At 43.8% G+C, this 27229-nt stretch overlaps 1 protein-coding gene across 2 annotated transcripts; it reads right to left on the bottom strand.

Annotated features, from left to right (window-relative positions):
- Window positions 1-5879: 5879 nt before the first annotated feature.
- Window positions 5880-27216, bottom strand: LOC124641648 (non-canonical poly(A) RNA polymerase protein Trf4-1-like). 2 transcript variants are annotated; one of them, XM_047179815.1, is made up of 6 exons: window positions 26519-27216; window positions 17239-17432; window positions 10224-10363; window positions 9683-9745; window positions 7982-9073; window positions 5880-7665 (listed from the first exon to the last, which is right to left on the bottom strand). In XM_047179815.1, the coding sequence occupies exons 1-6, from the start codon at window positions 26854-26856 to the stop codon at window positions 7297-7299; spliced, it is 2196 nt and encodes a 731-aa protein (XP_047035771.1). In that variant the 5' UTR covers window positions 26857-27216; the 3' UTR covers window positions 5880-7296. The 2 variants fall into 2 exon arrangements, with proteins under 2 accessions (XP_047035771.1, XP_047035772.1); XM_047179816.1 differs by having other exon boundaries at window positions 8468-9073; window positions 26519-27215.
- Between the last annotated feature and the right edge of the window lie 13 nt (window positions 27217-27229).

Raw genomic sequence — 27229 nt, forward strand, 5'->3', positions numbered from 1 at the left:
ATAGAGAAGTACTTGTTAATTGAAGATTAATTTTTATCGTAGATAGTGGCATTATTATTAAAAAAATATTTTTAATAATATGTTATAAATAGTATGTAAAAATCTACAGCTCTCTATGTAAGCGCTTTATATGAAAACTAGCTAATGGCCAAACGTTCGCGTAGCGGAAACTTGAATTTCTCCGAAGTTTATGCATGCACTGATTTCATTCATACATAATCAATTATACACAAATACACACTAATTTTTGAACACATCTCTTTTCTCTAAAGTCTATGGATTAAAAAAAGTTCCGCCAGGACAACGTTCGCCAACGTTCGCCCAGCGGAATCTGTTTTTGTTGAATTTCTCCACAATGGCTGCATACACAAATTTTTATTTACCATACACAATTATAGGACGTCATACACTAATTATCTGCATAATTAAAATCTTTAAATTCAACAACATTCCGCTGCGCGAACGCACACGTTTTTGTGAAATAATTAAAAAACTATAAGCGCAACAAATTTAAAAATGTGCGCAACAATTACAGAAGCCGCACAACTAATTATCTATAAGATTAAAATGACCATTTTCGACAACATCTGGCCAGGGTAACGCACACGAAGTTCACGGCTGCTCGGTCTGACCGCTGCATATTGAAAAAAGTTAACACTGAACCGTTTACAGTTCATTGTACAAGTTTCAACTTTCAATGTTCCGCTCCCTGTTGTACTGCAATATTTAATGACTAGCATTCGAGTCGAGGGTATTATGGAAATGAAACACAATATCGCTTTTTCCACTTCATACTCACTGTATGTCTTTATTTATTTTTTTGTATTTTTTTAATCAATTTATTTTCAAAACATTCTTTAAATCAAATTTATATTAATATTAAATATATAATATATATCTTGAGTGTATTTACATGATATATACAGGTGTGTATGTACATGTGTATCGGCCGAGGGCGCTATGTACAAAGTTCATATGCTAACGTTATGCTAGGTACCTTACATACACAGATATACAAAAACGCTAATCTACAGCGCAGCGGCGAGTCGCCCGCACTGCGCGACAACCTACTGGATAAATGCATGTTTGTACTCACGCGCGGTGAGGGCGGCGCTATCGCCTTACACTTTAAACGACTAACTAATGTGAACGACTCGCCGCTGCGACTACCTTACATCTAATTTCGTACATTATTTTAGTTGCACTCGTTATGTAATACCATTTTTTTAATTTTTACTTTTATTTATTTATTTTGATTTTTTTTTTTAGCAAAACACTGGCATTATTTTTAAGGTACATACTTGTTTACAAGATGGCGGCCAAACTCTTAAACTAATTGCATAAGAGATTACATACATATGTATCAGAATGAAACAAGTGAAGAGCCCGAAACACACGAGTCATATATGGAGTGCTCGTGGAGCTCAGCAAACACAAGGATCACGTCTACTGAGCTCCTTGAACACATTATATTGAGAAATGTTCAGAGTTCAAGTACTGCAGTTATGTACTCGTGTGCGGCTCTTCACTAGAAATTGCCTATAAAACAGGCATAGAGGCCGACAACACAGTCAGTTTCTGCACTCGTCACCCTGGCAAGAATAGTGGAGAAACATTTGTTTTCGGCAGGCGGGTGTGCACCGGCCTGCAAGGCACTGCAACACTATCCGGTGGGGGCTGACACGGACACGCGGTGACACGCGCCGGCCCCCAGCTGTCTCAGCCGACACTTGCGAGATGACCCAACACAGCTCGTATAACAACAAAGTCGCTACAGAAGACAGCGCACGCCATACTACACTACTAGCGCACTGCTCTACTCAGATACTCTAAACAGATTTCAGTTTTAAACTTTTTAAATACAACAAATAAATAAATGGCAAAATGACTAAATATTTGACATAATAAATAATACAACAAAATCAAACTACAAGATAGTATAAAGACAACTAAAAAGTACATAACAAAGGTTTCTATGAGGTAAGTAGTATAAACTGCGTCATGGATCCGTGAGTGTCACAAGTAAGAAGTTCGTTTGTAAGAGTTGTTAATATCGCTTGTCTGCCTGTAGTTCTGTCGAAATGGACAGGCTAACTGGATAAGTGTTCCCGTACACCAACAGCGCAGTATGACACACAACACACTGCACTAGTCAGCAGTAGCTGCACATTGCTAACTAGCGGGCGCGGCACCCGGCGCCCTAGTTACAGACCCTACGTCATGGCGCTACAAACACGTTATGCTTTGACTTTTGAACTTGTTTTCAGAGTTTGTTTCATGTTTAACTTTATTTTTATTTTTCAAAGTTTGATATAGGCATCCGAAATATCTTATCCAAATGAAACTACTCGCGGGGATTGCTACTGAACCCGAGCTACATCAGTACAGCTGTGTATCGCTACACAACTCGCAAGTAAGGCCTCTGCCTCGAATTTTGCGGGCAGCGGGGCGGCAGCGGCGGCGGCGCGGGAGCGGGGCGGGCAACGCATACCTGTTCTCGAAACTAGCGGGCAGATCGCGCGGCGCTATAGCAGTGTAGTGTTGTGTTCTGTTGTGTTTGCTGTTCCATATGGGTGTCCTCTCAAAGATGGCCGAAATAATTAGCTCTTGCACGTCCGAAGACATTTTGATACGTCATAAAAAAAATTTATAACATTATGCCTACAATGCAGACGCCCAACGCGGGCGGTCACCGCTTGACTGGAGCGCACCGCTCGTTGCCCGCCGCCGCGCCGCTCCCGCGCCGCTGTATTCGAGGGCCGTTCCATTTGATTATACGCGTAAGATACTGCCGCTCCCGCGCCGCCGCCGCCGCCGCCCCGCTGCCCGCAAAATTCGAGGCAGAGGCCTAATGGTTACGCGACGTCGCGGAGGGAGGGTCGTTAATCACCGCCTGTCTACCTTCCATTTTATTTCCCGAACACCGTCAATGTGCACAACCGTTACATAGTATTAGCTGAATCATTGCGCTATTCTGCGCGGTGCCCTACATTTTTCAACTCGCATTTATCACTAACAAGGTTTTATGGGTGAGTCTATTTATAGCTATTACAAATTCATTTCATCTTGATACGGGCTTATTTATACTGTGTTATTTATACTCTAAAAATTTTTCGCGACATACTTGAGTCAAAATTGATCAACATCAATAAGAGGATTAACAATAATAACCAATCCATGGGGGTAAGTTCCCACTGCCAACTGAATACGCTGAATCAACAAATTATTGCTACGTAAAGCACTCATTACACTACATAACAAACGAAAGCTCCTCGAAGCCTGCACAAGTCTCCATGATACTGATATTGTGTATCAAACTGCGCTCAGGTAGAAGTGCCCTTGTCATTAAACTAGCTGTGATGTGTAACGAGACGTTTCAATAATGACGAGTGATTCGATCGACTAACAGAAGATAACAATCAGCTAAAGCAATCACCTGTAGGAACTTATATTATTGTACAATTAGCTACGTCACCAACATCATACAAATAAATCAACATAAAATTTTCTAATAGAGGTGGAAATGATTGTAATCACAGAAAGCTACTATAGCCTGTAATTGCAGCAATCAAAGCCTGTTTACTGAATTAGACAACTCGCAACTCTTTTAATATCCGACTAACGTAACGACTTACATAATTAGTGAGGGAACTTTGTATATAGTATAACGCGAGCAGTATTCACACAAACAATACTCCGCTACTCGTCTGAGCAATGCCCACGGAGCTGGCAGTAGCTGGCGGAGCTCGAAGCTTGCCGAAATCAGTCATAACCCTAGTATTGTTGAATCACAGAAAGTTAACTATCGGTACAATTACTACATGAGCTATATTTCCGCTACGAGTCCCTGATCATCACAGATTATAATAACACGCTGTCGGAAGCGCCGACGAAACCAAACGCGCTGCCTCTCAACAACCATGTTATTGTATGAAGGCTGTTGCATTTAATTGTTGTACTACTATAATTATATTAAATCGACTAAGGTATGTAATACGACGATCACTGTAATAATTAAGTTCACATGATTCTATGAGTTCGACTAACAAATTAAATCACGAGCTGCCGCTACATAAATAAAGAAGATGGATCAAAATTGCCCCACGTCCTATAACAATGTGACGTATCTCAAAAAAAAGATAAAAATGTTTAAAAAAATATGGCATACTCTCTAATTCATTTTTTTACACCTTCATACGAAAAAAATGCTTTAAAAATTGTTCAGGCGCTGTTATGAAAACGTCGTTCATAGAACTATTAATGGACTATTTTATTAAATTGTTTTTTTGTTTGATAGAGTATACCTCATAGGTGGTCCCATAATCATCAGGTCAGGATCTGATGATGGAAACCCTGAGAAATTCAGGGCAACTTTTGAAAGTTGTAGGCATGCGAAGAATAAAAACTTGACTATAAGGTGTATGTCTTATAACAATATGCAACAGTGAAGATTTGAAGCTGACCTGATGATGGAAACGAAAGTAGGTCGAGGGAACTCGACAACTGAATATGTGAACTACCTCGTGTTTGGGCTTGTATTATTTGTATTGAATAGACCTTTGCAACAGTGAAGGTTTGGATCTGATCTGATGATGGAGACCAGAGAAGAGCGAGGGAACTCGACAACTGAATATGTGAACTACCTCGTGTTTGGGCTTATATTATTCGTATTGATGAGAACTTTCCACTTATGCGGATAGTGACAACTGTGCTTGTCACTGAAAAGCCAAAAATAGGAAGAAGTCGGTGGGGATATAAACTTAGGTACATCCATTAGACACCGACTTCTGAGGTAGTTTACATATTTTGTTGTCGAGTCCCCCCCGACCTTCTCTGGTCTTCATCATCGGATTAGCTCCAAACCTTCACTGTTGCAAAGGTCTATTCAATACAAATAATACAAGCCCAAACACGAGGTAGTTTACATATTCAGTTGTCGAGTTCCCTCGACCTTCTTTCGTCTCCATCATCAGGTTAGCTCCGAATTTTCACTGTTGCGTAGTGTTATAAGACATACATCTTACAGTCAAGTTTTTATCCTGCGCATGCCTACAACTTTCAAAAGTTGCCCTGAATTTCTCAGGGTTTCCATCATCAGATCCTGACCTGATGATTATGAGACCACCTGTGAGGTATACCCTATCAAACAAAAAATAATTTAATAAAATAGTCCATTCATAGTTCTATGAACGATGTTTTCATAACAGCGCCTGAAGAATTTTTAAAGCATTTTTTTCGTATGAAGGTGTAAAAAAAATGAATTAGAGAGTATGCCATATTTTTTTAAACATTTTTATCTTTTTTTTGAGATACGTCACATTGTTATAGGACGTGGGGCAATTTTGTATGGATTGTGATCCGTCTTCTTTAAATATAAAATCAGGCAAGTGTCACAAGTCGTTCAACCTGTACAACATACTCAGTGCTTCTTATAGCATAGTACGTCTTTTATTTAACTTTACTTATCGATAACATACACAGATTACTCTGATAACTTCTAAACGTTTCATGTTTTAGGAAACTATTGTCGATAAAAGTTATATCTCTATGAAACAGTCGCGAGTCTGTCAGCTACATCTGTCACGCCGCCTCAAATAGTGGCGATAGCGTTTAATATTATTAATGTTACTTCATTTAGTTACACGCTATATAACACACAGCAAGTTCACTTTAATTCCAACAAGTGGCGCAATTTCATAATTGTTGTAATTCACACAAAACAACGTTATCGATGTTATTGTTTAGCTGATATTTGCTTCAGTAAACACTAGCGTAATTAGTTGCTACTGACGAACCCTCTATTTGGCAAATATGTACTTCTGAGGTCTGTCATATATTCCAGATTTTTTCAAATTCACCCCAATTTATCGCATGGAATATTTGTTTTTTTTTTTTTTTTTTACTTTTTATTTGATTTGAGAAGTGTACTAATAGGTACAATGTATATTGATACGCCTTGTGAATTCATAAGATCATATTTAAGAAGCAACCAATTCTTGTATATTGCATTGTTGAGCAGAAGTAATCACAAACGCACAAACAATTGATGACTTAACAGCTAGCGTGGTGTTCATCTGAATTAAGGCAACTGTCGAGTTCATCACTGAATGCTATCAACTAGTATGCTATGTATGTATGCAGTACCGACCCGTCTACACAACCACTGATGATCGAGCCTCAGTAGAAGTATTGCTGCATAGCATGTGCCATCTGTATCCGCTCCTCAGGTTATCTCACGACACGTATAACCGACGTTGTCAAAGCTAAACTAAAAGATTTCAACTATTTTCATATTTAATAGCCTGACAATTGCCATCATCAGACAACTAAAACTTTTCAGATTATATTCATTTTTTTAATAAATTATTCTAAATTTCAAATTTTCAATTCTGCATAGACATAGGACCCATCTATGTAAGAATAACTAGCTGGAAGTTATCGCGTTACGCTTTAGCGAACTATAACCGACAAACGGAAACCGAGCGAATGCGTATAATATTGCTAGTACACGAGTTGGATAGATGGTACACATGACAAGTAAAATTGCATTGATTCTAAGTTAAACACTTACAGGATTATGTAGATTATATTGTAGAACTTTCATGATATTATAACAAACGAAATGCAACGATATGCGACTTATGCCAATGATCCGTTTACGATAGTGACCCGTTGATACGGTCTCTTCAATGTAATTAGGTACTAGCAACATTATAACTAGTCGAACTAAACCATTGATACGGGGGCTCGGGGCTTCACGTCTTATTGTGTATAAGCCGACGTCATATATTAATTATCATAAGATTCCATCATAAGATAACGGGAATTATGTATATTTCCGTACATTTAGCACGCGTCACTCGCCTGGCTGGGGCGTCGGAACTATTGACGAATAACATCATGACTAGCGTACGTAAGTGAATGTTGTTACTTGTCCCGAGCTGTCCCCGCAGCCAGGCGTCTCCACGGAACATCAGAGCTCGTCACCCACACACTCACGCGGGCTTACAATGTTTTCTGAACAGAGTATGCTTCAGGGAAGACAGAATGTGGACACACTCGCGCCGTACGAAACGCCATCGACAATAAAACTTATAGTAGCTGAAGACATACACGTGATGTTGAGGCGTTTCGTAAGGCAGAGTGTGCTACTGGCTGTATTTAGTTATATGAATATGCTATAGTACAACAGTTCAGTGTAACGCTATACATAGTCGGACACTCGCGTCCCGCAGTTTACAGCAGTCCCGTATCACTGGCTGCAGCCCGCCACTAGGCAGCGTGGTGCGGCGCGTATCATCGCAGGGGGTGCGGCGGCGGCGCGGCGGGGCGGCGCTTGCGGCGCTCGGGCGGGGCGCGGCGGGGCGGCGCGGGCGGGGAGGCGTAGCGCCGCTGCTTGGCGCTGAAGGCGCGGGCCTGGCGCTTGGCGTCGGGCCGGCCGGCGCGCGAGTAGGCGCCCGACGGGATGTTGTTGAAGTCGGAGTTGCTGGTGATGTGGTGGATGATGAGGCTCTGGTGCGCCGACACGCGGCGCGGCGTGGGCGAGGAGCACTGCAGCGCCGACAGCGGCGGCGGCGACGTGCGGCCGGCGCCCGGGCCCGGCGGCGCGGCGGCGCCCACGATGGGCGGCGAGCCGGCCGCGCGCGACCCGCTATCTGACCACTCCTGTAACAAATAATATTTTCATTAATACACGTTTGCAGAAATTATTTTTATCCTACCCGTCTACCCATTGATTCGTACTCATTTCAAAAATAAAAGCGATTTAAAAGTAATAGAAAACCCACTTTTATCAATGCATGTTACAAGATATTTCTAAACATGATGTCATGAACATGACATGACATCATGAAGTTCCAGTGCATATCTTCAGGCTCTATCCCACCATACTACCATATTTTTTGGTCATCAAAATTATATACAGCTGACAATTTTGGCGAGGCCCAGAGAAGGCAGTTTGCCTGTAGGGCTGTGTACTGACCGGGTCGGAGTCGGACACGTCGGGCGAGGGCTCGCGCGAGCAGGGCCGGCGCTGCGGGAAGCAGTAGGGCTGGGTACTGACCGGGTCGGAGTCGGACACGTCGGGCGAGGGCTCGCGCGAGCAGGGCCGGCGCTGCGGGAAGCAGTAGGGCTGGGTACTGACCGGGTCGGAGTCGGACACGTCGGGCGAGGGCTCGCGCGAGCAGGGCCGGCGCTGCGGGAAGCAGTAGGGCTGGGTACTGACCGGGTCGGAGTCGGACACGTCGGGCGAGGGCTCGCGCGAGCAGGGCCGGCGCTGCGGGAAGCAGTAGGGCTGGGTACTGACCGGGTCGGAGTCGGACACGTCGGGCGAGGGCTCGCGCGAGCAGGGCCGGCGCTGCGGGAAGCAGTAGGGCTGGGTACTGACCGGGTCGGAGTCGGACACGTCGGGCGAGGGCTCGCGCGAGCAGGGCCGGCGCTGCGGGAAGCAGTAGGGCTGGGTACTGACCGGGTCGGAGTCGGACACGTCGGGCGAGGGCTCGCGCGAGCAGGGCCGGCGCTGCGGGAAGAAGTAGGGCTGGAAGGTGTCGCGCACCCAGCGCCGGTACTGCAGCACGTGGTCCGTCACGCGCACGATGCGGCCCAGCGCGCTGTGCCGCGCCAGCAGCGCCGAGCCCGCGCCCATGGCCTGCTGCAGGATGATGTAGCCGTAGTCGAAGGCCTGCTTCACTTGGATGGCGCCGTAGCTGGAGCGGCCGATGTCGTTGCCGGGCGTCAGCGGGTCCTCGATGCACAGCAGCGACGGCCGGTGCCCGTCGTTCATCTCCTTCTGGATCTCGTCCTTGGACACGTAGGAGCCGCCGTTCTTGACGCGGATGGCGGTCTTGACGTAGTTGAACTTGCGGCCGTACAGCTCGAAGAACTCGATGAGCAGCACGCCCAGGTTGTGCGGCTGGCGCAGGCGCTCGGGCCGCGGGTGCAGCTGCAGGAAGCTGATGCACATGAGGATCAGCGAGTACGACGAGATGCCGCCCGTGAACACCTCGTTCAGGTCGCGCTGCAGCAGGAACTGCTTCAGCACCATCACCAGCCGCGTCAGCACCGGGTACTTCTCCTACAACACACCATCACATTCACATTACATTATATGTTCGTAGCAAACGCACAGAGAAGGCTCATTTTTATAATAAAGCTTTAAAAGGTAAGTGCATGTGCTATGGATTACTATCGAGATACCTTCGCGTATGATTCACGCCGGCTCGCTAAACGGGGGCAGACATGCTAACTGCGATAATTACATTCGGTAGGCTGGAATGTTAATAACACAAACTAAGTACTGCGTAATCATTCGCGTTCTAATATCATACTTATTGTACATATAGAATGTCCTACTCAGAGAGATAACTAGATCACAGTATATTTTCCGCAAACTATAATAACATTTTCATAACATGTTTTAGCAAAAATTATGTCATAAATTTTGCATGTAGCTATTATTTGAAGCGAAGTTTCTCATTAGCAGAGACAGTTTACAAAGTATTGTGTAGATGTAAATGCAAAACAACAAGTGATGTATCACTGGTAGTTGTGTCACCCGTGTGAGGTCAAGGTCACCGTGTTCTCACTTTGTAAACACAGCGGTCTTCTACCTGTCACTCCCTATGTCCCCTGTCACCTATAATTTAGATACTTTAGCTACAGAGTGGTGACAGTGAGCACTCACCTTAAACTGCTTGATGAGCTCTGCGCTCTTCACTCCGCTGCTCATGTTGAATGATATATCCACCTGCGAACAAGTACATATTTTCTTATACGATATATCACATTTTCTCATATTACAGCTTGTATATCTTCCTCCAGCGGTCTCACACGATTTTGCGATTCACCGTATCCAGATAAAACAATCACTGAACTGTTACACTGAAATATTTTTTCAATTGGGACCAGTAGTTTCTCGGATTAGCGCGTTCAAGAAAACAAACAAACAAACTTTTGTGAAATCACTACATAGTATTAAACAAAATCGCTTTTCTATAGGGACAGAAAAGCGATTTTGTTTAATACTACTGTCCCTTTGTACGCTTAAATATTCAAAATTACACAACGGATTTTGATGCGGTTTTTTTGTTTTAGTGATTGAAGAGGAAGGTTTATATGTATCATAACATCCATGAAATAGTGGAGAAATTCTGTTACCGCTAGTCGTGTTGTAGTAGTTGGTCGCTAGTAATGTATATTTAGTTATATGTGAGTGGTGAGGTTACCTTGACGTCGGAGTACTTGTCGGTCATCTTGACGATGGGCACGGTGGCCTTCTCCAGCACCTTGATGGTCTCCTTCTCCGCGATGTCCTGCACCACCAGCTCGCGCTCCAGCGTGCGCAGCGGCAGCTTCTCCCACTGACCTGGGACAATATATCCGACAAACATAAGTACCAGCACTCACTACTCACCGGAGTACAGACACGATCCAACATCGTGCAACGCTTATAGGGCACATCAAAACAAAAAGAGTATGGAACCCGTAATGCCAGACAAAAAGCAGTACCGCTACACTTCAGTAACGGTTCCTAAGCAACAAGACAACAGATGGACGGTGTTCGCGCAAAAACGTGGTGACTCACACCCGCGGCTCTCTGATGCGATAATAGCTTCGAATATATTGCGCAGCGCGTGACGGCGCCCCGAGTCCGCCAGCTCGTCACGCGCGCGTCTGTACCTCCGCGTGACGTAGCAGGAAATCCGCCCGACCATCGTCCAGATGTGCGCCTTACATAATCATGTAAACAACTCGACAGATCACTGAATCTCTACGAGCCTATCGGTAAACACATCAGTCGACTACATCCATATTTCGCTCATCGCATGCCAAGAATAATTTCAGTTACAATTCGTTGTTAGTGTATGTATACATAGCTCAGTATACAAGAATGATTCATGTTCAGGTTTGAAACTGATGTCTCCGATAGGTCGTGTAGGTGATGATCAAAATGACGTGTCGACACCGTAATGTTATGAATGGATATGATCAAGAGGGGCACGCGAGTGATTCACTCTTGCACTCGGTGCGGGACAGCGTAATATCAAAGTCGCAAGGCTCTGACAAGCCAGCTATATCTACGCCTCCTTAGAGCTTTCCCATCCAAGACTGACTGAAGTTTAAAGAATACAGAACTGAAAATGATCGCATTTGCCTGCAATAATAGTTGTACATAAGCAAAGAGCATCGGTAAGATGTTGAACTGGTTCGTGTTAGGTAAACTGTTGTCAGTGGTTGGAAGACTGCCATGTGACTGCAAGGCTCGCTCGGAAGGTGCACTGGTGGTCCGACTGCCAAACATACTGGACTTGCTTCGCGGCTCTGGCGTCAATTCATTCAATCTCACAGATAACACGGACATCGTTTCCTCTATTTTATCATTTGATCAAAAAATACAGTAAGACATGGTCTAATAGACTATTTTTGTTTTGTAACTTTATTTTACTCAGCACATCACCATGGTCGCCTCCTCACCAAAACCAGATGACGCTTAATTGCCTCCTTTTAGCAACAATAATATTTAAACTAACATAAATAGGGAATGATAACCAAATAAGGTCAATTGTATTTGTCGAATATTGTGTATGTGTAATGAGGCGTTTACTCCAGTGCACTGGAGGTATGCGAGCACGATAGCATCGGGGCCAGTTGACTGAGACTGCGCGCGGTGCATGCGTCCGAGCAATGGTCCGAGGCCGGCGCGTATAAATAGCCGCCGCCTCTCATCTACGCACTGCTAACACTACGTCAAGCAGATCAGTCTAGCCCGTCTAACTCATATTGTTTTCTATCAATTGCACATCTATCTAACAAGTATCTCGTTACATCTTTAACTGTACCTGCCTAGGTAGGACGACTTCGTTTACGTGTAGCACAATCCTCGTTCGGGCGCATGTGGGCGGAGTTGAACAAACTCTGCCGTTAGTTCGGCTATCAGTCAGCTGACATCCACGTGTCACCCTGTCCCCTTACCCTGATACCCGGGATCCTACGTCCAGCCTTATTATAAAAGCGTAAATCAGTTGAAGAGTTAAGCCCGAATATTACACAGTAGCAGTCTTTCTACTATTCCACATCGGAGGCCAGCAGGCGGTTATGAGAAAATTCTAACTCTAGGGCCTGATGAAAAAATTAGGCGTAGGTCTTACTACGCAAATGTTCATGGCTTCAGGCAGCTCATTAGTTCGATCCGATCTGGAACGCGAACAAACAATGGCGCCTTGATTGTATGCCATTAAGTTATGCTTGAATTGGACACGCAGTGAAAACTTCAGCTTCCTTTACATAACAGCATTATGTCCGTACTGCGATCATAGTAACTACCACTAGTCGCACAAGCAGAGTATCGTGACGCGTGTTATCGCGCTGATAACTATTTCTATGACGACTGCGCAATTCTTCAACATGACACTGACTTGTTAGCAGAAGTAATTTCGTCTATCCGTGTTGGTAGTCTGGACACAGACAGTTACCATAGTACAGGCACAAGTAGTACTATTTTGTCCCTAGCATGTATGTGTATGTACACAAGAGTGTGTGTGATGTGTATGTGTTCGTTAAGTTCAGTAGAAGCAAGGCGCTGGCAGTTTCAGCGGCACTGATAAGGCGGCCAGTTTCAATGTCAAGATGTGTGACCCGTGCGTGCGGAGGTCAGCAGCGTATTGCCGCTCTGTACACTCCTAAACTTTGATTCGCCTATAAGTAAACAATTAACAAAGTATGTATTACTGGTCGCCATGTTGTTTTAATTCACGTTTAAACTTAGACATTGATAAAATCGATGCTACAATGATTAATACCACGCTTTGTTTAATCAGTAGCTAAGGCTAGCGCATTGATACGCCTTCTTCGAATAGGCCTAATGAGCTATAGATAAAGCTATTATAGCTATCTAGTATTATAGGCATCGTCGGCGCAGTCAGCTAGTCAGCACGACAGGAGCTCGTGTCTGAGCACCAAACATACAGGGCAATTAGCTATACTCGCTTGTAATTAAAAGTGGAATTAATGTCATCAACTGCGCTGAGCCAAATCGTACTAATCACATTAATCAAAACTGCTTTACAAGAGAGGCCGCTTGTTGGTTAACTTTTTAACATAAGAAGAACACAAACTTAAACACATCAAAACTGTCGTGAAGTTTTGTAGCAGTGTTTAGACGTCCGGAAACCAGTGAGGGGCACAAGTGTTTGCACGCAATGTGCTAATGCCGGCGCACCGGGCGACCGCGCTCAGCTCGCAGACAACACGCCAGGGCAGATTGTTCGCAGCACTTACCCAATCAGCCTCACATCTCTCACACATTCCGTCACAACCATGACGCATCGCTCATAACGTCACACATTGCAAGTATTGCACCTTCAGATGCATATCAAACAACACCAAATAATCAATGCGTTGATTGCATAGAAAGCATTTCCTTAAATTGTACATAGGTGTTCGAAGACCGCAAACGTATTCTACAAGAGGCCTACCAGCATTGTTTTTGGCAGAATAATAAGCACTTAGATATTATGCTGAAGTTACGACAATAAAGGATAAGAAATAACGGTGATAGATGATAATTTGTCAGGAAAGGGTGTTTCTGTATAATACTGAGGTTATAAGTGCGTCCACCCCTACTCGTATTTAGAGAATTCCAAACAATACATTTTAGTTGTCAGCGCGAGTGGCATTAACCGTGGGACGTCCGAGGGTCGTCTAGGCAGGAACTAATACTTATGTAGGATTACAGAAACAATAAAATGTAAGTTATCCAAACACGGCGGATCCTTGGCAAGGACAGCGTGACTAATGTTTAACGTTACTTCTATTGTTAGGACATGTGCACCGTGACTCTAGTACAGTGGTTCTTAACCGGTGGTCCGCGGACCACTGGTGGTCCCTGGAGGCATTCCAAGTGGTCCGCGAAGCTTAGCTTCGCGACGTTGCTATACGTTATCTAACTTAATTTTTATCGACTTATAACTGCGAGCGGGGGTTTTCGCATGGACGTATATCGGGTGTATCGTACCTAGTAATTTGTAATTTTGGTTTTGAGTCTTAAAAAATAATTAAAATTTCTCGCTCGCTTCGCTCGCGTATTCAGAAACTGTATGCCTTTATTTTTGCATTTGTCAACAAACCAAAAGTTAAGTACGTTTGGGCTAAATTTTACGTAATATTTGGTTGAAGTCCGATAAAAATTTCGCGCTCGCTTCGCTCGCGTATTCAGAAACTATTTCTCCTTATTTTTGCATTTGTCAACAAACGAAAAGTTAAGTACGTTTGGGCTACATTTTACGTAATATTTGGTTTAAGTCCGATAAAAATTTCGCGGTCGCTTCGCTCGCGCATTTGGAAACTACATAGGCATGTTTTTCTTTATTTGCATTTGCTTACCTACACATCTGCCGATATGCGTTTAGCTTTGAGTAGACCTGACCCAAAAATTCAGTTTTTTTTTTGCATAAATAATAAAGAAATGAGTACTAATTTAGGTAAACCGATGAGGTGGTCCCCGGCAAGACAAACTTTAGTCAAAGTGGTCCCTCATGTCAAAAAGGTTAAGAACCACTGCTCTAGTACATTCCACGTTGTGATCACCACTGATGTCATCAGTTTGAGTACTGTTTGCAGGCTTTCCATAGTAATCCTCGCTACCTATTGTAATATTAAGAAGATTGTAGGCTCAAGATTACTATCTTTTGTTATTGTTTTGTCAGAATATAAGGGTGCGTCCACATCTGGCGAATGCGCCGCGAATGCGCAGCACGCGAGCCGATCGCGAGCTGTCCGCGAGCTGCGCGCGTGCAGTCACTGCAATAGTTCGGTGCGCCTCTTTCGCGCAACTCACACAAGGCTCGTATAGAGCGCGCGAGCGGCGCGCGATCTGCGCGCAATCAGTTCTCGCCCTTACAGTTCCGTATATTGGCTCAGTACTATCGAAGATGGCAAACGTCGCGCGCCGCCTGCGCGCCGCTCGCGTGCGGCGCTTAGGTCGCGCGCGAGCTGCGCGCGGGCGGCGCAGAAGCGGCGCACGAACAAAAATGCACGCGCGCAGCTCGCGGACAGCTCGCGATCGGCTCGCGTGCTGCGCATTCGCGGCGCATTCGCCAGATGTGGACGCACCCTAAGAATACGATGAAGCGCTTCGGGAAAAGGCAGACAGTGCCCTTGCGCTTTGCTAAGCTAATGTAGATCAGTGAGTTGTGTCATGCGAGTTCTTCAGATGTTCGCGTTTGATTGTGCTCTACATGTGCAGACGTCGTCCCTCAGCACCTCAGCGAGTTTGCGGGTAGGGGAGCGCAGCCACAATACCACGGATGTTCTATCAGAAAGCCGTTGACGATCTTTTCAATGAATACGATGGGGCGCACTGTCGCAAAAAACCCATCTCGGCCGTTGCACTTGGCGGTTAGACTCATTATAATTCCTTATCTACCAAATTGTGATACAAATGATACAACGTACTAATTAGCTGTTCTTATGACCATGTCATAATAAGAACACGTGGCCGCAAGATAAGCTCTGCTTAATGAGCAGATACGACAGGTGAACGTAACAGATAAGCGCTACACCTAGTGAACTATTTCACGACAGATACCGCGTCGCCGACAGATTGCATGCATCGCTCAAACTGCAATCAGAATGCAATGCGACACAATTTTCCGGAAAAAGTCTCATAGCCAGTAAATAACACATTTTAGAAAAGGCGACTATTGTAGTCAGCTAGGGAGAGAGGATCAATGTAAGGATATAAGATAATGTTTTCGACAAGCTCGTGTTTCTAAGCATAAAGTCGTACAACCCCCGAGGAGGAGGGAGGAGGGCGTCGCTCGGCCGCGGCCTTGAGCCGGCTTTACGATCGTCGGGCGCGTCTAGCCGGCCTAATGTATGCGTCCACGAGGAACCCTCCCGACGATCAACCAGGACTGCCTTATGCAAGGACACAGTAAGCCGAACAGACAATAACCTGGAACGTATGAAGCCGCGGCACTGCGCCATTGCCGTAGTCATTAGCATTCTGCAGTGCAACGACTTCCACGGAAATGATCATACGTACTGCGGTATTACTTGTGTAAAATTCCTGTTAATTCGGTTTCCCTACATGCCTGTCAAATATAAAGGCTGTAGGTACAGATAGTGATCTTTGAGCCGCTGCCCAATATAAGCGGTGTCTACTAGGCCCGTGTAGTAGTGCGATGCTAACGTAGCGACCGCCTCAGTTCCGCAACTACCGTTATGAATTGATCGGAACTCGCGGCTCCAGTTTATTGGCCGCTGTCACTAAGCGGGAGCGCTGATATCTATTATACGTTATATTTGAATGAGATCACGCCTTCATTGATAAACACTTTTTACAAATCCATTTAAAACTGTACTTTTTCCAAAGTTTACAGATAGTCGTTGTTTTTAGTATACCAACTGAATTAGGAATTGCTTAATATCAAGAGTATAGAGTAGCAATGACAGCTTGTCAGCACAGTTTGCAGGTCACCTGAACACCGCGCCGCGTAACGACACGCGAAGTGCGGACAAACACCACAATAAACAGCTTTGGCATATCAACATTATCGGCGATTAGATAACATGCCTATTATACGATATGCCACTGACTAACACACACATTGATGCCTATATTTAGATCATAGTCAAATGTTAAAATTACTTGTTGTCCTTGTTTCTAAATCACAAGCAACAAAACCGTCAGTCATGTGGAAGGAAGGCTGGCTATTCTTGTACGTCCATAAAATGACGTTATTATCAAATCCCAATTTACAACCTTGAGCCAGCAATTTAATGTCATGACTCATCCTTAGCCAGAATTAAATCTATCAAAACATTCAGCAGAATAGCGTTTAACGCTTTGTTGTCCCGCGGGGAGCCGTCATTCATTGCAGCGGTTAACCTGTGCGAATTACGTCTATTAAGACTGGCTTGAGGAGCATTCACAGTTGAAGATGTTTCCTCATAACTAGGTCACATTGTAGATGCGAACAAATCGGCGTGTACAAGGCGCATGTAAACAAACAAGCTATTATGAACGCGCGTCGAATCAGATGCATCGAGCGCGGTTACATAACACTCGACAGTGATGAGCGAGCGCAGCGGTGCCACGCTTGGCACCCATGTGGACACACCACGTTACTGTCAGCATCGCACACCCATCCACAATGTCAAGGGCACTACATTCCGTTCGATATACTTACAGGAGCAAAGCTACAGAAAGGGGGTAGACATGTTAGGTTAGAGACTCACCAATAACAACGAGGTCGATGTCGCTGGTGGGCAGGTAGAGGCCGGTGCGGAACGAGCCGAACACCTCGACGCGCGCCTGCGGCCACAGCGCGAGGATGGCGCCGCGGATGCGGTTCACCACCGTCGAGCGCACCAGGTGCTCCGTCTCCGTCGGAGACATGTACAGGTAGAAGTGCTCGATCTCCTCGTGCAACCTGCCGAGTACCGCTTATGTTTAGCTAATCCTATTCATTTAAAATACACAAACAACATAAGAGACTAATTTAAAAATATGTTTTGTGCTGTGTACATAGGTACATTTACATTTGCTACACAAGTACATTCGGTTTTCGCAATAACTGCAGCAGCCGAGTGCCAGAGTGACGCAAAGATTAATGCGAGCGAATACATTGGCGACATAAACTTAACATTATTTACTTACTCTTACTAGTTAGTATTTAACCTTTGTACAGTATGCAAAGTCGTGGTGGTCTAGTGGGTAAAAAAACAACTTTTATGCTACGTTCACACGCGCGCCGCGCAGCCCGGCGAGCTGCCTGGCGGGCTGCGCGACGTGCAGCCTGTCGCGGGCAGGCGGACATTCAAGCTGTTCACACGCGCGCCGTCGTGTCAGTCAGTGCAAGAATGGCGAGCAGCGAGGATCTCGGTGTTGTTGCTGTCATAGCCTTTGCCTTAACTTATTTTTATTGGAAAAAGAATCAAAATGATGAACGACGTTAACCATTCCGCCATGTTGTAATCTCCGATCGTAGCGACTTTCTTAGAACGTTTAATCGTCACGAAAGCGCAGGAGAGACTGACTGCCCGCGCGCGTGTAAAAAGTCGCCGGGCGCCCGCACATTCATCCTTTGAACTTTGCCAAAAAACCGACACTCGACCGATTCGCGGCATTCACGGGCACGGGCGCGTTCACGGGCTCGGGCGTACCGTTTAGACGCTCGTGAACGTGACTGTGCCCGTTGAATGTCGATTTGAACGCGCGCGTGTGAACGTACCATTAAGTATACATAAAGTGCGTGTGTTCAATTCCGCAAGAACCAATTTCGGGTTCAAAAGTTCGGGTTCTTGCAAGTACCAATGCAACGTTTCTAAGTTTGTAAACCATGGCATCTTAAACTGTAGGTCCCAGCTGTCATTGAATATGTTTGGCAGTAGTTACGGTTAGTCAGACAACCAGTCTGACCAAGGGTTTTTGGTTTGCCCGGGTAACTGGGTGCATTAGGTCAAATAGGCAGGTGCTCCTTGAAAAAACATTGGTCCTCAGCTGCTTCCGGTTAGACTGGAAGCCGACGCAGCCGACCCCAACATAGTTGGGAAAAACGCTCGGTGGATGTAATACTTTTATTCAGACATACTAGACTGCCTCAGAGGTCATAAATTCGACTTTCTGGAGATTTTTAACCCTTATTATAGAATCATTGCTAATATTGGAGAGACCATACAATCTGGCTAATAAACATCATGTGGCATAGCTGCCAGCCTGCACATTAGCATGCTAGTGAGACGGCAAGCACGCGCAGTGACACGCGACTCGTGAGCACCGGTCCGCAGGGTCGGACACCCGCCTGCCTCCAGCCGACCTCAGCACACAAACCTTTCACCGCACTGCACTCGCTTGCACCACATTCTTTCTATAAGTTTTTGACAATCAATACGACTTAATCACATTCCAGTCACTCGGGCCGCTCAATAAAACAAGGTTAATTGAGTATCCAGCCAGCGTAATCGAATGCAATATTCGCAGGCAAGGCCAGCATACTACAGACAAAAACAGTTCATCATAATAGTGCCTTAAGCATTCAGTTTAAGTCCCAAAAACAACACGGCAGCCGATTGTTATCCCCTAGACTTGGCTACGTACATCATGTGTCCAATATATTATTTCCCTCGGCGCCGCGAGACGTGATCTCCATGCAGGCGCTGCAGCACTGACTGAAGATACACAAAGCGAGTCATCTAGCAATTTCATCGTTATATCTCAAAACCTATGATAAATTTGGTCTGTAATGCTCTTCAGTAAGTATCAAACGTCAAGAAAGCAGCACATTGCGCATCGTCCAGCAACGTCTAATGAACAGAACATCGCCATGCATGTTGTTAAAAAGAATCCGATCTTATCGCTCATTAGTTTTTCAGCTAACTACTGGAATGATCGAGTGAATGTTAGCGATCCAGGACAACACAATTATTTGCCGCGCCGGTACCCGCCTGCATGCTGCAACGCTGCCATGCTCCGAGTGCAACGAGACACAGCTTTCTACACTAATCGCTCCATTGAAAGACTTACAGCGCCGAGTCACGATAATAATATCTATTAGTACCGAGATATTTGATAGTGACCGAGTCGCTCAAACGAGTATCATGCATAAGATTCTTTATCCAATTATTATAAAAAGATCCCGTTTCCTCTTCGATTTTCCGAGTAAATGCTGCGAACTTTAGCACAGCTTCTACGCTCAGTTCGACAGTTTTAAAAAGCAAGTTTCATAATTGTATGAACGTATATTTGTAACAAAAGGCAGTTTTACTTACATACGAAAATAGTCGAAATAAAAACTTTAGGATGACTGGATAGTCATATTAATGCACAGGGCACATACGGACTCAAAATTTGCATGCCGATTGAGCGGTGAAATATGCATGGACTTTATGTAACTTAACCAAAACACCTGTACCTAATACCGTGTCTTAGCAAATAAAGATTCTTATTGTTATACGAATGACTGCGGCTAACATATGCCTTTCCATGGACATTGTATATTTTATGTAGCAATGGCAGGTAAGAATGTCTATATTTTAGTTGTATGTGTACGGTCCACGTATGCTGCCATACCGCTCACAGCGCGAATCGACAAGTTCACCTGTCGCGACTAATATTTCTATATACTTACGGCCAGTTTCTTCATCAAAGTTAAAGTTAAAGTTATGGCTAAAGTAATGTCTAAAGTAAAAGTAACGGTTAAATTCAATTTTTCTATTAGTTTTGCTGTCACTTTAGCCTTGAAAAAACGAATTTGACCGTTACTTTTGATGAAGAAACTGGCCGTTAGTGTGCAACTTACTAAGGCGATTATCACACTGCCCCGCATGATGCAGCGTAGTGCGTGGATGCGTTTTTTTCCGTTGTATGGAAATATCTCCGTTTGTATGGAAAACACGCATAGTTCAACACACTGAAAATGCATCCACGCGCGTTCATGCGGATCACGCACATACATGCGGAGAAACACGCACCCCCGCGCGTAGGTGCGGGGCGAGACGCAAGGTATGGCACACTGAATCCCGCAATGCCGCGCGTGATTTTGAATGGGCGTGACGTGTATATTTGAAAATGGAACTCGCTGTGCGTGAATTTACAAAACGCACCTACGCGCGTGAGTGCGTGAAAAACCCGCACGATGATGCAGATCTGCACTCCCGCAGGAACGCGCGTAGGTGCGTCGACACGCAAGATGCAGCGTGATGCGGGGCAGTGTGAAGATCACCTAACACGTTGAACAGGGGCCCGATTCTTCAAGTTAATAATGTCAAAATCGAATAGAAATCGAATCGCAATATGATCGTAATAGCAGTTTTAACCATATCGGGCATTCTGCTACTAATAAAAGACCAATCGTATTCGATTGACATTTGATTGGTGTGCGATTGGTCTGCTATTTTGGTGATTTTGGTATATACGGTAGTTTGCTCTATAATCATATTGCAATAGTTTATCATTTGCAGAATGATTCATTATTGAATGACAGAAAAGGATAAAAACGTTTATTTCAAAGAAAAAATAGCGGAATGCCACATACGTTTCAATCGTAATCAAGTCGGGATTAGATCGCAGTCGAACGTGAATCGTATGTTGCTTAAGTAAAATTAGGAGAATCGGGCCCCAGACATACATGTAGAAATCACCAACCTTTTACAGTGTACGATACTAGTAAAAAAACAAATTGGGTTACTATACTACTTGAAGTGTTTTACATGTTGGACACATTCACTTACTAACACGCAACAATTATAGTGTACAGTGCAGGAACTAAACTGTCCCGTACAGTATGATTTTCATGTAGTTTTTACTACAGGTATCCTTAAGGATTTGATTACATTGAAATTGAATAGTCCAAGCATCGCCTTTGTAATGCCTTAGCAGGCCGGGTGAGTCATATTCATGGGGCTGCGTTATAAAGTTCACTCTCCTCCGTACTCCCGGCTTGAGAAGGAACGAATCCTGAAGTATTTACTGTACAAATGTTGGCACGGAACAATGTTTATGACAAGCTGATGTTGTAAATGTGAAAGTCTGTTGCTATCCGTTCGCAATGTTAATAACCTCTAGTGAAAAATTACTTGATTTATTTGTCTTCATCTCGATTTATTATTACGATGGTTTACTGTAGATAAAATAATTGCCGACAAATGATATGGGTGAATGAACTGGATTGTATCTGAGGCGCACAGCATTGAGATACTTGGCTGAGCTAACGAACAACACAGGTATTTTCCACGACAATCCCTCTATGTGTCTAATAGGCACGAAAAATTGGCAGCATGTTGTCGAGTAGTTCCAGAGTGGTGACCAAACAGACAAACACGCGCTAATGATGTTTAGTAAGGACAACACTGTAGCAGTTGTGAATGCTAAGGTTAACTATCATTCATTACAGCCTGGATGTCACGACAACCATTCAATTGATATTTGAATAATTCGCGTTCATTCAGATTACACAGTCAAGTGACGTCACTGTTGTATAACATGTGTACAGTGTTGATGGCACTTAACTGGACATCGAGGAACAAATTAAAACAATTAGTAGGTATCGTTATCTGTAAAACCTTTCCAAATCAAGGATTGAAAATGTCAGATTTAACAGTGAGGCCATGTGATCGCGTCGGATTATTATTTTCGTCGAGTAAACAAACATTAAGCGTGGACATTACTCATCGTTGGAAACAACTCGTAACGATTGTTTTCAGTTTATCGCAGGCCTTCGCAGACAAATAGCAGCACCGCCACGCTTCCGTAGCCTTCGCACATTTGATGCGAAGTTTAAAAAGAATAACCATGGAGTTTCTTGTCCGTTCTTCTCCATAAGAAGCTACTTTTGGAACGGGCAACTAGAATCAAACCTATTTATAATTTTTGACGTTCATAACTGCTTGTAAAGGCCTAAATGAAATAAATGATTTGACTTTAACAGCTGAGTACAGGCTTGTGCCACACATTAAGAAACACTTGTCTATGAACCAGCACTTATCGTCATAATTACGTTTAAGTGATTTGATCTCCCTTTTTGATATGGATCCTTTCATCTCATAATGTGATTATGCACCATGTGGCACATTAAAACAATCGCTGAGGCGTATGTGTTCGCGTAACATAATAACTACATTCATTATTTATTATTTTCTTACATGATAATAGCCGGAGCTCGTTTCGTACGGCAGGCTCAGCCAGAAATATGCTCTCATATCAGCATATAGGGACCCCGGCACCTCTTGTCATGAATTGGCTGCTTACTTCGGACTGCAATTGATTTAAGAAACCAATAACGCTGGACCAGAGAATCGAACTGGACTGCGCAATGATGAGATAACTTACATAAATTGTAATTTATACAACATTCTTGTAAGTCATGAATGTAGGAAGGGGCACAAGTGGCAGGCTGACCACAGCATGACAGCCATCCGGGCAAGTCCTCGGAAGTTATTGTATCCGACTGATATTGCACGTAGCTGGAGCATCATACGACATTACTGAGGAACTGAGTATTAGTAGAGCATTTGAGTAATAACTACAATTGACCAATTATTTGTGTGTACTGGTGGTGAATACTCTGGTGCACCCTATTATTTCACAAAGTGAGTAATGCTTGCTTCCGAACCATGTTAGTAATAGTACTGGTGAGCGCTGGCACCCGGGCAGGACATGGCGCACGTACTCTGTGCGGCCACTACGTCAGCCTGGTGCGGCGACCTCGGCCGCCAGTCGACATCCCCATTGATTTACTACAAAACACATCATCTCGCTTCCCAAAACATAGATTGCGTGCGTCCTCAGGTTCGCAGTACGTCTTCATTGCGACTTTCACGTCAGGGAACTCGATGACGCACTTGTAAGTGTCACATGTCGGTGGCGCCAATTTCTGTATGGGCAGCCGATATATCTTTATAAGGCAACAAAGTGTCGCATGTTACGCTGTTCGTGTGTATTGTAGTGCGCGCACAACGCTCTACAATAGGGCAGATCGTGACGCCGATACACGCAGGCGCCTGCGCTCAATGTTTGTACTCCGACATCGTGCACTCTCGGAGCTGCAGCACGTGCGCCACTCGCTGCAGACGTACGTCACTTTCCGCCTGTAATCACCGCCGGTTCATGCTGTCGTACCTCACGAATACCGTATACCTAACTAGATAGATATGTAAATCTGATATAACTTCCCCGTCGCAATCGACAGTATTCGCCAAATAAAATGTAAATTATGCTGTCATACATGCCTCTGGACATTCCAACAAGCTACTAATGTATATTGTTCGTCGACATATCTTGCTAGTGAATGCACGTAAATGCAGTACTGTCCGTATGTGTTCAGAAGCACATGATGATGACACTCGAAATAGAAAAAAAATACAGACTAATACAAAAGGAGTCTTTTTTAATACAAGCCTAAACATTCGAGATTGTATTTCCGGGTTTATGAAGATAATCGTAAATTAATAAAATTGGATATTCCATTAAAGGAGAGGATTTACACATAGACAAAGAGCGATCCATATGATTGCATAGCAATCTTATAGCGAAATTATAACACGGTGCGTATCAGCTGCTTATCTTTCCGGTGCGCGGGCGCGGCGAGGCGGCGCGCGGCCGCCGTGCGGTGCGACGCTCGCCACCACCGCGCTTCGTGTTGTTGACTACTACTGTCTATCCCGAGTGGCTCAACTCACTTATCGTACCGAGTTCACGGTTTCTGAACTTTTATTTAACCATTTCATGTTGCTTGTACATTATGTTTTAATGATTATTGTAAGTTTTAATTTAATGATTGATGCTGTTATTACAAGCAAAGGCTTTCTGGGTTTCCAGTGTGCGGCAAATAACTTTCACAAAGCAGCCCGTGGTCTGGAAGTTGGTGATTGATTCACCCGTGCATCGGAGAGCACGTCAATGTCGTTGTGCCTGATCTCCTCCCGGTCGTGTTGGATTGCCGTCCCATCGGGTTATGAGAGTGAAGGAATAGGGAGTGCACCTGTGTCTACGCAAATGCTCGTGCACTATAATATGTCCTGCGCAGCTGGCAGATCTCCTTAAGTGAGAACAGCCGCCGTGGCCGAAATCGGCCGTGGACACCATTATTATTATTAGTTGCAAGCAAAGTTACTGCAGTACTATAGTTCGGCCATTCAGAGAATGCGTTCCTGACACGTCGCGATTGAACTGACGACGTAACTACATTCATTGATTATTGATATAATAATGTTGTTTTAATGCTCCTCAATTGTTAAAACGGTAAACAACCAGCAAAAATATTTTTATCGTAACTGCAACGCAAGTAAATCGCTGTTAGTATCGTTCAATCGCGACGTGTCAGGAACGCATTCTCTGAATGGCCGAACTATACCTGACCAGGCCGCACTATGACCCTATGCAGATGTTGTCAAGAGTAATTGTGAGCCTAATTGCTTGCTCAGACTGTCATAGTCTGTTTTTGGGCAAGAACAACATTTCAATATAATAATGGGTATACAGGTGACCTGCTTTCATACCCTTCAGAAAGCAGTGAGATATTGTGTATTAATAAATAACATAATGAAGACTGACATGACATAATTATTGTTTTGATAATACTGTTGACATGGTTTATTGGCACTTAGTTCTAGAAAAACATTAATCATCAATGATAAGAGCACTTCCTGCTTGACAACTACACACAGAGAATGTTCAGAACATGAGGGTAGCTCACAGCTGTCTCAATGTTGTTATATTTGTGACCACGCTAGTTATAATATAACAAATTCCAGTATTATTAATTCCAAAATGTCCATGTTAAGTGTACATACCGTCAATTATTTACACATTTAAATTGTCAATTTCAATGAAAGTTCCTACTTACAATAATTGTAATATTTAACAAGTGTTACGTTACCTACATATATTGAACTAGTGATTGTTATAAGTCGTGGTGGCCTAGTGGGTAAAGGACCAACCTCTCAAGTATGAGGGCGCGGGTTCCATCCCAGGTCAGGCAAGTACCAAACAACTTTTCTAAGTTTGTATGTAGTTTCTAAGTATATCTTAGACACCATTGACTGTGTTTCGGATGGCATGTTAAACTGTAGGTCCCGGCTGTCATTAAACATCCTTGGAAGTCGTTACGGGTAGTCAGAAGCCAGTAAGTCTGACACCAGTCTAAAAAAGGGGTATCGGGTTGCCCGGGTAGCTGGGTTGAGGAGGTCAGATAGGCAGTCGCTTCTTGTAAAGCACTGGTACTCAGCTGAATCCGGTTAGACTGGAAGCCGACCCCAACACGATTGGGAAAAGGCTCGGAGGATGATGATGATGATTGTTATAAGTAACTTAAATTGTGGGTAATATTATTATGGTGATAGGATCTCAACAGTTAATCATCCAATACTTAAATAAACATGAATGTTACATTTTTTAAGTATTTTAATCGAGTTTAGGTGAATTAAAAAATAGGTGGCAAAAATAACTTTCTTTTTACAATTGAATAATAAATAGTGGAATTACCTGCTTTTATTTTTGAGTGCTGAAAACTCCACTCAGGCAAAGAAAACTAGCTGTTTAATAATAAATACATGATCAACTCAACTGGTCTTACTTAAAAAAAAATGACAGATGAAGTCACAAACACACACAATATTAAACAAAAGCTCTTGATACACCTTTTTCTAAAACACGCATTGAATGTCTGTTTAACTTTTTGTTAGTAAGACCATGGTGTTCATTATCTGACTTTGGAAGATACTTTCATTTAAGACCATGGTGATAAATGGTATGATTTACTTTATTGCTATGTCTTGATGTATAAGAGTGCATATTATGTCAAGTCCATCATTGCTACTCATACCAAGCTTTTAAAAACTGTCAAAATAAGCCATTTGGAATGTGAGGCTTAGAATAAGTGAGGAGGTGGTGTGATCCGGTGACACGGGTAGCAGCGGCGGGCCCGCGGTGTCACGCCGCGCCGACTGCCTCATAACCAACACGTCAAACACGTTGAGATCCCTCGCCAAAACCAATATACTAAATGCAATTGTCACTCACCCCAAAATGCCCGGCTTATAATTATAGTTGGGTATCCGCCACGGACAGCCCCCGTATTCACCTATGAGAGCATCGTGGTTTTTGTTCAGGTTAAACGTCGATGCGCGGTTATCGTTCATTTTCCTCCGCGCGGGGTTAAAATAATTATTATTCCTACTTTCACCGTTCACATCATTTATTGGTATAAAGTCTTGCGCTTTATTCACATTAGGGTTAGCGTTCTCTAAGTTTTTCAAGTTCATTTTGTCTATATCACTTTGGGTTTCCCAGATACGAAGCCACAGGCGCTTCGCGGGTCCTTCCTGCTCGGGCTGATACCACGCGACGGCGGGATCCATTCAGCCGGAGCAAAGTTCCACTATATCGGATGACACATACTGTTGCATTTCACATTTATAATATAATATTGAAAATTAACACAAAACAAAAATAAGTCACACCACATTCGGAACATGGACGACACGCGTATAGTTGACACTTCAACAACTAGAGGGAGCCATCTTAGCAAAATAAGTTCTAGATTTTTACTCAAACCAGACTCTTAAACTACCAGCATAGGCTTTTTATTATAACATTTGCACAAACAATATTAAGGAATCACATGTATCTTTTTTTATGGTTTTCGTACACTGCGAATAGAATTATACTGAGTCTAGGCGAAAAGCATGGCTATTTTGACAAGGGCTAAAAAGGATATGAAAAAAAAAGTTC

The sequence above is a fragment of the Helicoverpa zea genome, chromosome 22 (genome assembly GCF_022581195.2).
Source record: "Helicoverpa zea isolate HzStark_Cry1AcR chromosome 22, ilHelZeax1.1, whole genome shotgun sequence".
Classification (NCBI taxonomy): Eukaryota; Metazoa; Arthropoda; class Insecta; order Lepidoptera; family Noctuidae; genus Helicoverpa; species Helicoverpa zea.

Coding starts and splice junctions, on each gene's coding strand:
- LOC124641648 (XM_047179815.1), bottom strand. CDS start 26,856: ATGGATCCCGCCGTCGCGTGGTATCAGCCCGAGCAGGAAGGACCCGCG. Junction 9,746..10,223: donor ACAAGTACTCCGACGTCAAG/GTAACCTCACCA, acceptor ACTTGTTCGCAG/GTGGATATATCATTCAACAT. Junction 7,666..7,981: donor ACGTGTCCGACTCCGACCCG/GTCAGTACACAG, acceptor TATTTGTTACAG/GAGTGGTCAGATAGCGGGTC.